Source organism: Mastomys coucha, unplaced genomic scaffold, assembly GCF_008632895.1.
Source record: "Mastomys coucha isolate ucsf_1 unplaced genomic scaffold, UCSF_Mcou_1 pScaffold13, whole genome shotgun sequence".
In the NCBI taxonomy this organism is placed as follows: domain Eukaryota; kingdom Metazoa; phylum Chordata; class Mammalia; order Rodentia; family Muridae; genus Mastomys; species Mastomys coucha.
Window position 1 is genome coordinate 63,556,074 of NW_022196895.1, and position 16,329 is coordinate 63,572,402.

General features: G+C 39.6%; 1 protein-coding gene across 2 annotated transcripts in view; it reads right to left on the reverse strand.

The window, feature by feature from the left end:
• The window catches only part of Cep76 (centrosomal protein 76), a 29,165-nt gene that overhangs the window by 9,620 nt on the left and 3,216 nt on the right, over positions 1-16,329 (reverse strand). For both annotated transcript variants that reach the window (XM_031365942.1, XM_031365941.1), the window contains exons 3-9: positions 16,088-16,163; positions 15,147-15,371; positions 12,645-12,830; positions 11,527-11,624; positions 6,858-6,986; positions 3,904-4,092; positions 1,012-1,178 (exon numbers count right to left, since the gene is read on the reverse strand). In XM_031365942.1, coding sequence (XP_031221802.1) covers positions 1,012-1,178; positions 3,904-4,092; positions 6,858-6,986; positions 11,527-11,624; positions 12,645-12,830; positions 15,147-15,371; positions 16,088-16,163 — 1,070 coding nt within the window. The remainder of the gene's footprint in view (positions 1-1,011; positions 1,179-3,903; positions 4,093-6,857; positions 6,987-11,526; positions 11,625-12,644; positions 12,831-15,146; positions 15,372-16,087; positions 16,164-16,329) is intronic.

The following is a 16,329-nucleotide window of genomic DNA, read 5'->3' on the forward strand; positions in this document are numbered from 1 at the left end:
CAAAAAACCAAAAAACATACAGAAGGAAGGAAGGAAGGAAGGAAGAAAAGAAGGAAGGAAGGAAGGAAGGAAAAAGAGAAAGGGAGGAAGGGAGGGAAGGAAGGAGGGAAAGAAAAAGGAAAGAAGCAAATATTCTATGTCTATGGTGAAGATCAAGAAAGTTTATCCCAGAGAGTATCATACTTAACCTGTATAATAATTTACCTGTATAATATTAGGCATGACTATTCAAAATGATTATCAGCCAGAGAGAATCAGAACTTAGGAAAATAAAGAGGCAGCCCAGCCCCATTACAACCCTGAAAGCTGAACACAAGATGAAGGAAAAACAAGAAAGAATACCCAAAAAGGAACAACAGAGTTGGTGTTTACTTCTGATTCTCAAACTAAACCATGTTTTTCAACTTCAATTCATTTTTAGTCTTAGAAATAATCCCCAGAAAATAAGTATGCCAATTACATAAAACTAAAAGTCAGTGTGTGTGTGTATACATATATATACACATATATGTATATATAACTAATATTATGGTACTATTTCAGAAGTACATAGTATTCTCTTAAAAGTCATTTACTTAGCTACCATATGTCAAACAACCTCTAATAACTAAGATTATAAACATGTTCTTCCGAGTTCCATCCAAACCTAAGATCGCTTCTGCAGTTTCAAGAACAGTCAGTGTGTAGAGATGCCTGCTGTCCAGCCTCCTGTCCTCAGAGTAAGTTCCAGAACCCACATGGAGGAAGAAATCAATTCTGCAAGCTGTCTTGACTTTCTCATACACTGAATGAATGAATGAATGAATGAATGAATGAACGCAGGGCTTTGGGTTTGATTCCCAGCACCACAATTGCACCTGTGTTTTATTTAAGTTTTCACATGCTGTGGCATGCAAATGGAGGTCAGAGGACAACTGTGTGGACCCCACTCTCTGCCTGTGTCTACCCACTGAACCATCTCATTGGCCCTAGCCCTGCATTATACTCTCCTTGTAAACTTAGCTGACTGACCTGTGCCCTGTTAAACTCTCCCAAAACATGATGGTGCCATCAGTTCCACAGGTCATAACCCAGGCATGAGGCGCCCCCTTGGCCTTAGTCCCAACACAGACGAAGGCCTCCAGGCCATATCCAAGAAGAAGGCTGCACAGCAGGTTAGCATGGTCTTCACAGTCACCCTAGAAAGTCAAGGCAAGTAAAGTTAGTATGTGTTCACAGATCCATTAACTACTTGAATAAAAAAAACCAAGGCAGCCAGGGGGTGGTGGCACACGCCTTTAATCCCAGCACTTGGGAGTCAGAGGCAGGCGGATTTCTGAGTTCGAGGCCAGCCTGGTCTACAGAATGAGTTCCAGGACAGGCATGGCTATACAGAGAAACCCTGTCTCGAAAAACCAAAAAAAAAAAAAAAAAAAAAAAAAAAAAAAAAAAATCAAGGCAAGTAAAGTTAGTGTGTTCACAGATCTATTAAATACCTGAATAAAAAAAGAAATCAATAAAACCTTCAACTTTAACCATTAATCCAGTGTTAATCTGAAACAAGGAGAAAATCTGCCAATGTGAAAGGATCCTAATTTACAAGGGAGATTCACAAGATAAAGAGGATGGACAAGCAAGCTGAAAAAGATTCCAGTAGGAAATGTAAATAAATGAAAAGTGCTCAAATTAAGCAAATAAGAGAGGTAAAATGATTACAAGAACAATAAAACAATAAAATGTTTATTTGGGGTGAATTATACGATGTTTTCCATGTTCCAGATTTCCTTTTTTATATTACTGTTCCACACAGAACTAGCCTCCAATTTGCAGTAGGCTCTTGTCTCTGCCAGAATGCTTGGATTAAAGGAATGTCTGCATGCCCACCCCATATTATACTATTTCTACAATTTAAAGACAGTATAAAACTGGGGACTGGGGATATAGATCAGAGTAGAATGAGCGCCTTGCGTACACAAGCCTGGGTCAGGTCTGCAGCACAACACAAGCAGGCTACCATGGTGCATGTGTGTAAACCCAGCACTCAGGAGGTAGACCATGGCCACATAGCACAGGCATATATTAGATGTGTATAAACAGATATTTTAAGTATAAGATTATTATAGGCTACATGCAAAAGTAATGATTGAATATGAAAATGAAGAATTAATTTCTTTTCCTCAAAATTTTATTTCTGATTCTATGGTTCTCACTCCCCTCTCCCCCCCCCCTTTTTTTTTTTTGCAATGATGTAAACTGAACCCAGAACTGCTCTCCCATTGAACTATACCCTTATCATAAAAACTTTTAGAGCCAGTATGCTTTCTTCCTGAGATTTTTGTTATAAAAACAAGACCCAAAATAAAATTTAAGAGGCATTTAATGCAAAAGTTCATTTATAATATCAAAAAGTCACAGCAAACTAGGTGTGGGAGCTCATGCCTTAAGTCCCAACACTGGGGAGGCAGAGGCAGGAGGATCTCTTATGAGTTCAAAGCAAACCTGGTCTACAGAGCAAGTTCCAGAACAGAGAAATGGCTCAGCAGTTAAGAAAACTGTCTGTTCTTCCAGAGGTCCTGAGTTCAATTCCCAGCAACCACATGGTAGCTCACAACCATCTGTATGGAATCTGATTCCCTCTTCTGGTGTACATAAAAAGAGAGTACTCATATACATGAAATAAATTTAAAACAAAAAAACCCTATGAATTCAATAGAAAAAGTGTTCTTAGCATAAATAAAACAGGAAGAAATTTTATCTATATATTACCAATAAATTATGGAAAATATGTGTAATGAATAAAATTATAAGATGATAAATTGGGAATAAGTTATTAGTCACATCTTCAGTATTATAATGGTAATACAATAAAACTATTTTAATATTTAAATAGTTTTCAAGGTTCTACTTATAATGTGCTTTTTCTTTAAGAGACTTGGTGTCTATTCTGCCTTGTTCACTGAGGTCCTGCGTCCTATGGCCTGGCCACTGAGGGCAGGCACCATCTGGATGCTAAGCACAGAATGGCTCTACTCTACTCTTGATACATGATGCCAAAAGATACATGAAGAGCTTCAGAGAATAGTATCAGAAAAGAGGAAGCATCAATTTTGCACAGCAAGCTTTAGGAGACTATATAATCGGCCTGTACTGTCTACACTGTAGAAAGCTAGCTGAGAACTGAGCATGCTCACATTCGTTCTCTCTGCTCGACTGTGGATGTGTTGCGAGTGGCTGTTTTAAGTTCGTGTTGCCTGCATCACTGCTGTGACGGACTGTAACCCTTCTCCCTTCTTGTGTGTTATAGGGTTTTTAAGCATAGTAACAGAATTAAAACTAAAATGAGTGATTACTTATTTTACAAACAACTGCTTATTTAAATAAAAATGTTTAAAATGTGTTGTTCCTATTATACTAGAAATTTTAGAAGTTTAAATATATAAGCAAAACTTTTAGAAACTATAGTTTAGAAATAAACTGTTTTGGACAACGTGTTTTTCAACTATTTTAAGGATACAACCTATGGGGTTTAAAGACAGGGTTTCTTTGTGTAGCCTTGGCTACCTAAGAACTAGCTTTGTAGACTAGACTGGCCTTGAACTCACAGAGATCCACCTGCCTCTCCTGCTGGCACTACAGGCATGTGCCACTACTTCATGGCCAATACTACCTATTTTATAGTACGCCAAGTCCTTTGAGTTTTGTTTTTTTTTTTTAAAGATTTATTATTATATGTAAGTACACCATAGCTGTCTTCAGACACACCAGAAAAGGGCGTCAGATCTCATTACGGATGGTTGTGAGCCACCATGTGGTTGCTGGGATTTGATAATATGTACATTTTCAAGGACATTCTTTTATAAATATGCTATAAATTAAAAACAATTATGAGAGTGGATATTACTACTCGTTCCATGTTGATGATACCTTGTTTCTACAGAGAAAAGCCAGCAGTGTGCACCACTGTTCCTGCTTGCCACCTCCTCCAATAACAGGAGCTCGTTCATAACCAAGGACATTCACGAATCGAGCCGCTTGCCTCGGAGTATCCAGAAGTCGTCCAGCTCGAAGTGGCTTAACATAGGAACAGACTGGTCTATTTATCCCATTCTCATCCTGGAGGAAGAAGGGGGAAACATGAAAACAACAAGCTAATCCCCGGAAGTACCACATCGTTCAATTAGTCTGTAGATAATTCTGGATGCCATTTGTTGAGTGTATACCTTTCATCTAGCACTATGCTACTGTATCTTTTGAGTTTCTCTGTGTAGCCTTGGCTGTCCTGGAACTTGCTCTGGAACAAGCTGGCCTCAAACTCACAAAGATCCACCTGCTTTTGCCTCCCAAGGGCTAGGATTAAAAGTGTACACCACCACTGCCTGGCACTTACATTCTTATGAAGTCTATTTCATTCTCCTTCATAAATGAAACAAATGATAGCTGTTATATAATGGAGTCAGGGTTTGGTTTGGTTTTTCCTATTTAGTGCAGCCCTGACTGTCCTAAAACTCACTCTATAGGACAGGGTAGCCTCAAGCTCAGAGAACCCCTTCTTCCCAGCACTGGGACTGAAGGTGTGCACTGGAGCCAGGATCTTTAAAACCTGAGCTGGCTGACTCCAGAGCCTGCAGTCATTAAGAACTGGTCCGAAAAAAAGAGTCAGCTGATGGATAAGGGAAGGGAATGAGATCTAAATCTAAGATGAAGTATTCTTTTGTATTGCCACACAGAATTTCATATCCAGGCAACATATTTTTTAGTTGATTGATTGAAAAAAACTGTTAACCAAGTCAATTGAAAGTAGAAGTTGAAAAAACATTTTAGGAAAATGTCATATATTCTAAATACAGGATGCATTTTTTTCTTTTCGGAGACAGGGTCTCACTATGTATAGCTGTGGTCGGCTTGGAAGAGGTATAGATTATGTAGAGCTATTCAACCTCTAATTCACAGATCTGCCTGCCTCACCTCTGCCTCTCAATTGCTGGGATTGTAAAGGTGTGTGCTACTCTGGCCTGAGAACTGGATACATCTTAATGACTATGCTGAATGACAACTGAGTGTACAAAGCTCTCCGACAATTACCTACTACACCATGTTTTTAGAATCAGTATTACCAAAGCCTCCATTTTTCTTAACTTTATGATTGCTAAGACAGCAAAGTGAAGGAGTCACTTAAAATAAAACCTTAGAGATGAGGAAAATGTCCTGATGAAATAAAACCTAATTCAGGCAACAGGAACACACTGCTCACTTTTCAGAGCCACTGATGTATTTCCACACAGCACTTCTCCAGTGCAATCCCATACCCTGACAAGGGCAGCACGACAGAACGTTAGAAGCAATCCTCCTCCTCCCCACGGACAGTCAGCTCAGGACTCTTAGTCCCAAGATCCCTGCCTAGAAATGAGGCCATTTGTAGTCTGTCCCAGTAACTAGGGAGTGCAGGATAGATGCATGAATATCTACATATCTGGTTGTTTGAAAGAAAATGGGCCCATAGGCTCATAGGAAATAGCACTATAAGGAGGTATGGCCTTGTTGAGTGGGTGTGGCATTGGTGGAAGAAATGTGTCACTCAGACGCAGGTGCTCAAGCCAGGCCCAGTGTGGCAAACGAGGCCCAGTGTGGCATTCTCTTCCTGCTGTCTGCCAATGTAGAACTCTCAGCTCCTTCTCCAGCCTGCATGCTTCCATGTTTCCTATCATGAAAATAATGGACTAAACTTCTAAAACTGTAAGCCAATTAAATGTTTCCTTTATAAGAGTTGCTATGGTCATGGTATCTCTTCACAGAAGAAACCCTAACTGAGGCAACATCTAAGACACTTAATGTCAAAAATAACACTTCCCCAGAAGCAATACCTATATATATATATTCAGAAGAAACTATACTTTAAATTTTGATTTCTAGGCTAGTAATATGTAACATGTACTTATTTTTGATGCTAGGCAGCCATAGCTCCCATGTGTCACCTGATCAAAAGATAAACAACAGATATTCCTTAGTGTATTGTGTTTCTAAGCTACAACATAGGGCAGGTCAGCTGTACTAAAAGGCACTTTCAAGTCAATATGTTCATCAGCATGAAACTACACCAAAGTCAAGGTTCATTTGTAGTTGAAATTAAGCAGTTAAACATTTCTGGTCACTGGCTTAGAAACAGAAATTATATACAATTATTGTACTTACTACTATTGTTTTAAAATATTTTATGTGTTATTTTTACTATTGTGTGTAAATGATGCATGCATATGCCCAGTGCATGTGTGAAGGTTTGAAGTTGGTTCCTTCCCCTCTGTACAAGCTCCAGGGTCATCAGCTCTCATAGCTTACTCACCAAGCCATCAAAATGCTACTTAATGCTGGTTTTTGTTGTTTTCTTTTTATTTTTTTAAGATTTATTTTAAGTTATTGTATGTGAGTACACTGTAGCTCTCTTCAGACACACCAGAAGAGGGCATCATTACACCATTACACTATTACAGATGGTTGTGAGCCACCATGTAGTTGCTGGGAATTGAACTCAGGATCTCTGGAAGAGCAATCAGTTCTCTTAACTGCTGAGCCATCTCTCCAGCCCTCTTGTTTTCTACTTTTTAAAATCTAACAATATATATCCAGATACCCAGTTCTATACAGAGTTCAATTTATATATAAGTCATAAATATCCAAATGTTTAATTAATCTTAAGTATTATGAAAAGGAATATTCCAAGTTAACACAAACTGTTATGTCACCAACCTAGCCAATACAAGATAACTGTTTTAGAAATAAACTTTCATTTGTGAAATGAATATATTTTTACAGATGTAAATTAAATATTTATAGCACTACACCCCAAATATAGAGATGAAACTTTTCTAAGATAATTTACAAACCTGGGCAAAAATCTTGACCAGCCTTGAGTTGTGAGAGGGCCGAATTTGCAAATACTCTCTCCACCACTGCTTAGCATAAACTAGAAATAATCGCTCTTTCTCTGCAGTTTTCTGACGTTCCAAGGCAAGCTTGAAATAAAAAAAATTAAAAGTTAATGTCTATAAAATGTCCTCAATGACCAGAACAATCTACTGTTCTCCATTGCTGCTTCCAACTTAGCCTGAACTGGCATACACTTCTGCAAACAGCTCAGCATTTCCCAGATTCTATAATCACTTCAATATCCCTGGCCTCCAGTCTATAATCCAAATGGCTTTTCCTGCTCACAATGGGATTTTTTAAAGTAAGAAAACACTTCAGTCACTTCCTACCATAGTGAAAACCAACCACCTGTGTAAGCTTGTTATCACTCTGGCCCCCGTCCATTTTCTCTCTTGAATTCACACAAGCGTTTTGCTCAAGGCTGTTGCGCCCACTACCCAGAACACACAGACCCAATCCTGGAATTAAATACTAACATTTTTTGCAATTGAGATATTTCTGCACCCTAACAATGTGACCTAAATTGGCACCCCCAGTAACTAACCATCCATCACATATCACCCTGCAGTAACTTTTAAATTTAACATCTTCTGTATCTAGAGTTTAGTTTTGGTTTTTCGAGACAGGGTTTCTCTGTGTAGCCTTGGCTGTCCTAGAATTCACTTTTAGATCAGGATGGCCTCAAAATCAGAGATCTGCCCACCTCTGCCTCCCAAGTGCCAGGATTAAAATTGTGCACCACCATACCCGGCTTATAGCTGGCACTTTGTTTACTCACTGCCTCCAGACTCCTAAAGGTACACTGCTATAAACCAGGCATGGCAGAACACGCTGTTAATCCTAGCATTCCAGAAGCCGAGGCACATTGACCTCTGGAAGGTGAAGGCCAGCCAGAGGTACATAATCAAAAGACCCTATCTCAACCAAAAAAAGAAAAAAAGAAAAAAAAGGTTTCTGACTATGTGCTGTGCTATCCACAGCACATGGTACCTGGCCCTTTCTAATTTTTCTTTCTTTCTTTTTTTTTCCTGTTTTGGTTTTTTGAGACAGGGTTTCTTGTGTAGCCCTGGCTGTCCTGGAACTCACTCTGTAGACCAGGCTGTCCTCAAACTCAGAAATCCACCTGCCTCTGCCTCCCAAGTGCTGGGATTAAAGGCATGTGCCACCACAGCCCGGCTCTATTTTTTTCTTAAACTTATGTGTATGTGTATATGTACAGGATGCATCTTAAGCTTATGTGTGTGTATATGTACAGGATGCATCTTAAGCTTATGTGTATGTGTGTGTACAGGATGCATCTTAAGCTTATGTGTGTGTGTGTACAGGATGCATCTTAAGCTTATGTGTGTATGTATATGTACAGGATGCATCTTAAGCTTATGTGTGTGTGTGTACAGGATGCATCTTAAGCTTATGTGTGTGTGTATGTACAGGATGCATCTTAAGCTTATGTGTGTGTGTGTGTGTACAGGATGCATCTTAAGTTTATGTGTGTGTGTATGTACAGGATGCATCTTAAGCTTATGTGTATGTGTATGTGTACAGGATGCATCTTAAGCTTATGTGTGTGTGTATGTACAGGATGCATCTTAAGCTTATGTGTGTGTGTATGTACAGGATGCATCTTAAGCTTATGTGTGTGTGTGTGTGTACAGGATGCATCTTAAGCTTATGTGTATGTGTGTGTACAGGATGCATCTTAAGCTTATGTGTATGTGTGTGTACAGGATGCATCTTAAGCTTATGTGTATGTATATATGTACAGGATGCATCTTAAGCTTATGTGTGTGTGTGTATGTACAGGATGCATCTTAAGCTTATGTGTATGTGTGTATGTACAGGATGCATCTTAAGCTTATGTGTGTGTGTGTGTATACAGGATGCAATGCCCACGGAGGCCACAGGAGTGACTTACAATTAAGAGTTGCAGGTAGCTGCCCCAAGTACACAGTGTTTTATTTTAAAGATTTATTTATTTTATGTTCATTACTGGTTTTGCCTTCATGTATGGTTGTGTGAGGGTGCCACATGCCCTGGAACTGTAGTTACAGATAGTTCTGAGCTGCCATGTGGGTGCTGGGAATTGAACTCTGGTCCTCTGGAAGAGCATCCAGTGCCCTTAACCACTGAGCCATCTCTGTTGGGATGATCTTTTTGTGCAGTATGTAAAGATGGCCTTTGTATTATTCAAACGCTGATTTCTGTGCCAAAGAGAGGACTTCAGTATTATTGTACATATAGCTACATCATATTGTGTAAACCCTCCCTCTCTCACCTCCTGGTTGGTTTAATAAACAGCTGATGGTCTAGAGCAATGGAGGAGAGAATAGGTGGGACTTCCAGCAGAGATGGGAATTCTGGGGAAAAAGTCAGGGACCGAAGAATTTCCCAGCCAGATTCAGAAAAAGAAGCAGGTCAGGACTGAAGGGAAGTAACTAATGAGCCACGTGGTAGAACACAGATTAGTGAAAATGGGAAAATTTAAGTTATAAGAGCTAGTGAGGAACAAAGGTAAGATAAGGCCAAGCAAAGCACTCATTAAAAAAGTCTCCATGTCTTTGTTCAGAGAGGGGAGGGCATAGGAAGTCCCTACAGTTCTTTGTCTCTTCAGCAAACACGTACTAATTTTAATGCCAGTTTGAGACAAGCAAGCATTGCTGACTAAATTGTAAGAAAAAGGCCAGTGAGGTGGCTCAGTGTGTTCAAGGTGTTTGTCACATAAGCCTGGTATCCTGAATTTGATCCCTAATAGGAGAACCAATTCCACAGAGTTGTCTTCTGATCTCCCCACAAACACCATGACACATGCTCCCCCATTAACTGCACACACAATAATATATAAAACTTCTTAAATTTTACAAAGTATGAGATTTTTAAAAAGAAGTCTGAAAATTAGCAATTGCATATATATATATATATATGTACATACACGCACACACATACACACTCACACATGACTATCACAAAAAAATGACTAATATAACCACATAAAAATGACAAAATGCTTATAAAACAATAGTCTAACAAGATGGTTCAGTGGTTAAGAGCACTGGCTGCTCTTCTAGAGGACCTTAGTTTCATTCCCAGCATCCACTCTGGGTGGCTCACAACCACCTTTGACTTTAACTTCAGGGGCTATAACCTCCTAGTCTGGATTCTTTGGGCACCCATATAACATACATGCACATAAACACATACATATACATACAGACACATACGTATAAATAAAGATAAATATTTAAACACTAATAAGTAAGTAAAACAATGTTAGGTTTTAAAAGAAGAATGTGCTTGGTGTGGTGGCGCAGGCCTTTAATTTTAACACACGGGAGGGGAGGCTGAAGCAGGTAAATCTCCATAAGGCTCAGGCTGGTGAGAAATGTCTTAAAACAAAACAAATCAAAACAAAACAAAACAAAACCAGAGAAGTGGCCAGGTTCAGATGATGTAGTGATGGACACAGTTTTGTAATCCCCATGCACTAAGTAGGCAGAGGCAGGAGGATAGAAAGTCCAAGGTCATGCTGGGCCATACAAGGTGATCTTATATTCAAAAAACTCCAACAAAATAAACTGTAATTAAAATCGTTATTTGAACCAGGTGTTGATGGTGTATCTCTTTAATCCCAGCACTCAGGAGGCAAAGGCAGAGGCAGGCAGATCTGAGTTCAAGGCCAGCATGGTCCACAGAATCAAGGATAGCTAGTGCTACACAGACAAACCCTGTCTCAAAAAAGCAAACCAAACCAAACAAAAATAAAAAATCAAATAGTTCTTTGCTTATCTAGCATATGGCTTTACAAATAACATATTTTGATAATTTACAAATAACCTATTTCGATAATACATAAATAAATTTTGAAGGGCTCTGGCTATAATTCACAGGATGACGTTGCTTAGGGCTCTGGCTATAATTCACAGGACGACGTTGCTTAGCAAGTGGCAGGGCCCTGAGTTGCATGCCCAGTACCACAGCGAGGGTGGATGAGAGGAAAGGAAAGGGGAGAGGGAGGAGGAAGTCTACGTCCTTAAGAATAGGATAGGGTTGAATAAAAGCACAGCTCCAAGATAAAGTATGCAGTCGGAGAGAATTCTTCCATAGGGAGGCAGGCAACCACAGCTGAACTGAAGAGCAGCAAACAGAGATCCAACTCAAGGACTGAGGAATCTATTGCTCTTCCAAAGCCCAGGAAGTGATTCCAGACCTGACAGTGGGTTAGGAGACAAAGCCTCCCCAAGCACTCCACCAGGGATCAGACAAGGCGCCAGCTCTCAGTAAATGTCCATGGACTGAAGATGTCTGTCCCCAGAGCCTGATGATCTGAGCTGCATCTCTAGGTCCCATTCAGGGGAACGCCAATACTACTCCGGAAGGCTGCACAGTGGCACAGCACACACAAATACTAACGTAATGTGCCTCTTCCCCGACACACTCCCAGTCCCCGAGTTTGGTCAAATACAGGGCCTTGTAAATGCTAAGCAAGCACTTACCACTAAGCTACACAACCAGCTCCAGCTTTACAATTCTTTTCCCATCCCTTATGTTAACCATTTTAGGACAAATCTAAACATCCAGGTAAATATTTACTACAACTGAAGCATAAGTAAAAGAGGAAGTGAGATTTACCTGTGTGTTCACTACTTCCTGAGATAGTGTCTGGCTGAGTGGTGGGTACATTTCAAGTTTTATATTTAAAATTCCCACGGAAACCTTTGATTCTGTGCCTATAAATAAAAATAAATATTTACAACTCTACTAAAACTCTATTTAAAACATGGAACTTTCAGTAGTATTGTATTTAGTCAGTCAAAATAACTTAGGAGCTTCCTTATCACCTAGGTAGAGTGATAATATGCAACACTGCATTTAATACACATGCTAAAAACGAACAAAATGTTAAAATGAACCAAATCAAAATGGTTTTTATTTTTTACTGAAGCACATACTTAATTATATTAAATATATTCTTAGTTTTCTTTTCTTTTTTTTTTTTCCGAGACAGGGTTTCTCTGTGTAGCCCTGGCTGTCCTGGAACTCACTCTGTAGACCAGGCTGTCCTCAAACTGGGATTGAAGGCATGCACCACCACCACCCGACCTTAGTTTTCTAAAAAACATTTTAAGAAAATTTTCTGACCTCATGATTTGAAATTCTTAAATTTTTATTTTCAGTAACCATATAACTCCAGTCAGACTTTTCATTAAGTTCAAAAGTAAAATAATTGTTAATAACCTATTCTGTCTTCAAAAAAAAATCATAAAGTATTCATACTTTGTATAATATGCAGTAATTCCATGATTATATGTGTTTGTGTTTGTGTGTGTTTGTGTGTGTATGTGTTTATGCGCACGCGCGCGCGCCATAATCAAAAACAAAATAACCCAGCCCCACCCCTCCCAAGAACTACTACTACAGTGATAATGACACGCTGTATTCCAGGGTACACCAGAAAGAAGCATATGCACACACGGATCCATGTGTTTAAAGAACTCCTGCTTTCTTTATAACCTTATAGTTATTTAACAAAAAAGAAACCTTGCACCTCCAAAATTTCTATTCATTTTTCCCTAGGCTAGACCAGACTGACTTTGAAAACTTACAGTGGCATTCTTCAAGAGACCCCCCCCAAGACAACTTAGTGAAACCTTGCTTTACAGCTTTCCCCTTGTAAAGCCATTTTGACAAAATAAAATTTACAAACATAAGTATTTATAAAAAGCCAAGAGTGACTCTAATCGCCATACCTACACCCATGAGCTCCACAGTCAGACTGGTCACTCCATTTTCTGAGCCCAAAACTGATCTCCATTCCAGAAAATAGGACGCAACTAAAGTGGTCTCACCAAATATGTCTGTTTTGATTAGTACCATGTGAATTGGATCACTTATTGATAACATTGTTGTTGAATCAGCCATTCTAGTTCCATCACCTAGTAACACAAACCAAAGAAAAAAAACTGTATTATGTATTACTTAGAAATAGAAACATAAAATCATTTCACAACAAGCTAAGGAAGCTAACGTAGCTAAGTGGTAGTAATTACCTAACATGCCCAAGGCTTGGATTCCATACCCAAAACTACTTGCACGTGTGCACACACAAGCAGGTGGGTACACACACATACACACACACACACACACACACACATACACACACACGCGCGCGCGTACGTTTACTGAAAACTGTAACTAAACAGTAAGCTGATAATCTGGTGATGTCTCGGACAGCATGCCAGACTCTGGGAAAAGGTACCCTGCGTCTATGACTGACTTGACAGGACTAGGGGATATGAGGAGTTATTCAGCTGTGTCAAAAAAAATAAAAAAGGCTATTCTTTACTGGACTTTATCATAGCATGTGCTACTACTAAAGAAAGAGCCAGCAGCTGTGTGCGGAACAATCCCAGCACGCTGGAGGCAGAGGTGGGTGAATATGTGAGTTCACGGCCAGTCAGGGCTATATATACTAAGATGGATCTCAAAAAGAGAGAGAGAGAAAAAAAAAACCTAAAAAAAAGAAATACACACACAGAAAAAGAAACCTAAAGGCCCCTAAAAATCCACGGGGCTGGAGAGAAGGCTTAGTAGCCAAGAGCACTTGTCCTCGCAGAGGACTTGCATTCAATTCCCAGCACCCACATGGCAGCCTACCTTTCTATAACTCCAGTTCTAGGGAATCTGATGCCTTCTTCTGACCTCTGTGGGCACTAAACATGTAGTCCAGACACACGTACAGGCACAAGACCCATACACACAAAATAGAACTTAACAAGACAAAACAAATGTCAACATTAATGTCCAAATTACATTCAGAATTCAACTCCAGAAATGATCACAGTACTGTCTATAAAACTGAAAGACCCAGGGCAAAGGAGATGGCTTGGTGGCTAAAGTGTGTGCCGCATGGTTAGGAGGGTCAGAGTTCGGATCTACAGAACTCATACATGCCAGGTGATTGTGGCATCCAGCCTATTATTCCAGCCTCAGATGCGTACACACGTGCTGGCACAGCATACATACTCACACACTGAGACAAAAAACAAAAAAACAAAACAAAAAGCAAAACCTGAAAGATTTAACACCCTGGAGTTAGCGGTTAAGTCTTCATGTATAGGGGAGCACATGGAGGGGGGTGCACACGCCACAGCAATTGTGTGGAGGTCAAAGGACAACTTTCAGGAGTTGACTCTCTCCTTCCACCACGTGGATTTTGGGGCCAAACTCAGATCATCAGGCTCACAAAGCAATGGCTTTATCTGCTGAACCATCTTGCCAGGTCCCCATTAACATTTTTATGGGGAGGAGAAAAAACTTCACACAAGGGCTGGGGATGTAGCGCAGTGTGTGGAGTGCTTTGTTTATTATGGACAAGGCCTTGGGTCTGACCTTATCATCACACAGACCAAGTGTGTTGGCACACACCTAAAATTCGAACACCAGCTGCATCCGTGTGGGCCGTCTGTGCACTCAGAATCTGAAGGTCGTCCTCAGCTATATACTAATTTAAGGGTAGCCTCTGCTACATGAGACTATAGCTCATGAAAATAAATGAAAAGGGTAAAAGAAAAAAGCTTGAGGCATCTTTACATGCATTTACATTATTTAGGCCACTTCTGCAATTTTGCTTGCTTTACAGCTTTAGGTTGATGAGTAAACTATATAAACTAACTTTTTTGTTTTGTGTTTTTGAGACATGGTCTCCCTATGTAGCCTAGGCTGGCCTCTAACTTGCAATCCTCCTGCCTGAACTCCCTTCTCCTGACCCAACTCCCCAAATGATAAGATTATAAGCATGGACCACCACAACCAGACTCAAACTTTGACTTTTACATTATAAAACTAGATGTGGTAACACACACTTGCAATCCTAGTACTTGAAGGTACACAAGCCTACACACATGAGAGGCATAAGCAATTACCTAAAAAGATCATAAATTAGTATAGCAAAAAGAAATGAGAGAAAATTCGTGAATAAAGGAAAAAAGCAGAAAAGAGTTCGTTTAAATAAAAGGTAGTATTGGGGAAAACCATAAAAACGAAAGCTACTCATCTACCATTCTCAATCTCTCCACTCCCCACCACAAGGAATCACTACATAGACCAGGTTGGCCTGGAACTCAAAGACAGTAATTTGTGTCCTGAGGCTGGGATTGTAAACTGAGCCACCAGGCCTGGGGTTACAATCCCCCTTGTTAGTCTACAAGGAAGAGCAAACACAAGTAATTAGGTACCACTCTGTCGCTTACCTAAACTTTCTCTGTGAACTTCAAGCAAAAAGCCGTCATGGAAATCGGGCTCACAAGCGCAGGGTACGGGTTTTGAGCGAAAACGTTGATTCCGGTAATGTAAACATAAAGTGAACGTTGAGCAAATCTGTCCAGGCAAAGGCTCAGGTTCTTGCAGATGTTCCAAGAAAGCTTTTCCACCCAAAACCTGAAGGTAAAGATACCTCCGTGTTGGATCAATATTAGCTGTAAAGTGCAGCAACATATGAGGAGACTGCGGAGTAACTGAACGAATGTCATCAAGACATTACAGACAACTTGACAGAGACAAGGACAAGGATAAAAAAGAATCAACTTCACTCATGCGAGGGAAGGGAAAAGACTTAATAAGGTACTCTTTTCTGAGGGAATTAAAGACCAGGAGTGCCTTTGCTTCTTAGCTGTTTCTAAAGCATATAATTACCTCTTTAAGCCAACTTAGCCAGTAAGGACCAACTTAGTAACTGCATTTGTCAGACAATCATTTTACCATTTAAAAAAAGCCAAGATTCAGGTTTATTTTATGTTTTTGAGACAGGGTTTCTCTGTGAATCCTTGGCTGTCCTAGAAGTTTACTATGTAGACCAGGCTCACCTTGAACTCAGAGATCTACCTACCACTGCCTCTGGGGTTCTAGGATTAAAGGTGTGAAGCACCAGATCTGCCCTTACAGTTTTTATAAAACATATCATTAAAACATAAGAAATCAGTGCTCCTGGTTTTGGACCAACAGTACCAGACAGAAAATCTCACACATCTCATGCAAAGCAACATCACAAGTTTTACACTAACCAATGACAAAGTTTAAGTACTTCTCTTTGAAAAGAAAAACTTGAAATATTTATCAAATGCCAAACACTACCATATGTCCATTACCAAGCACAACCAAGTTTATGTTGAAAATATATTATATATATACATACTTTTTTTTAATGTTGACTGCTTATCAAAACCAACAGTCTGCTTTGGAGAAGAAGGGAGCTCTTGATCAACACTATCCTGGAAAAGTAGGGAAAAAAATACAAATTAGAAAATTAAAAAAGAAAAGTTCTAGCTAAGAAAATTGCAGTGACAGAAGAAAATACTATAGGATCAGGCTCCTTCAAAAAGCCTTCTACCCTAGGAAGGGATTAGGTCACACTACCTCCAAAGTTAAAAAAAAAAA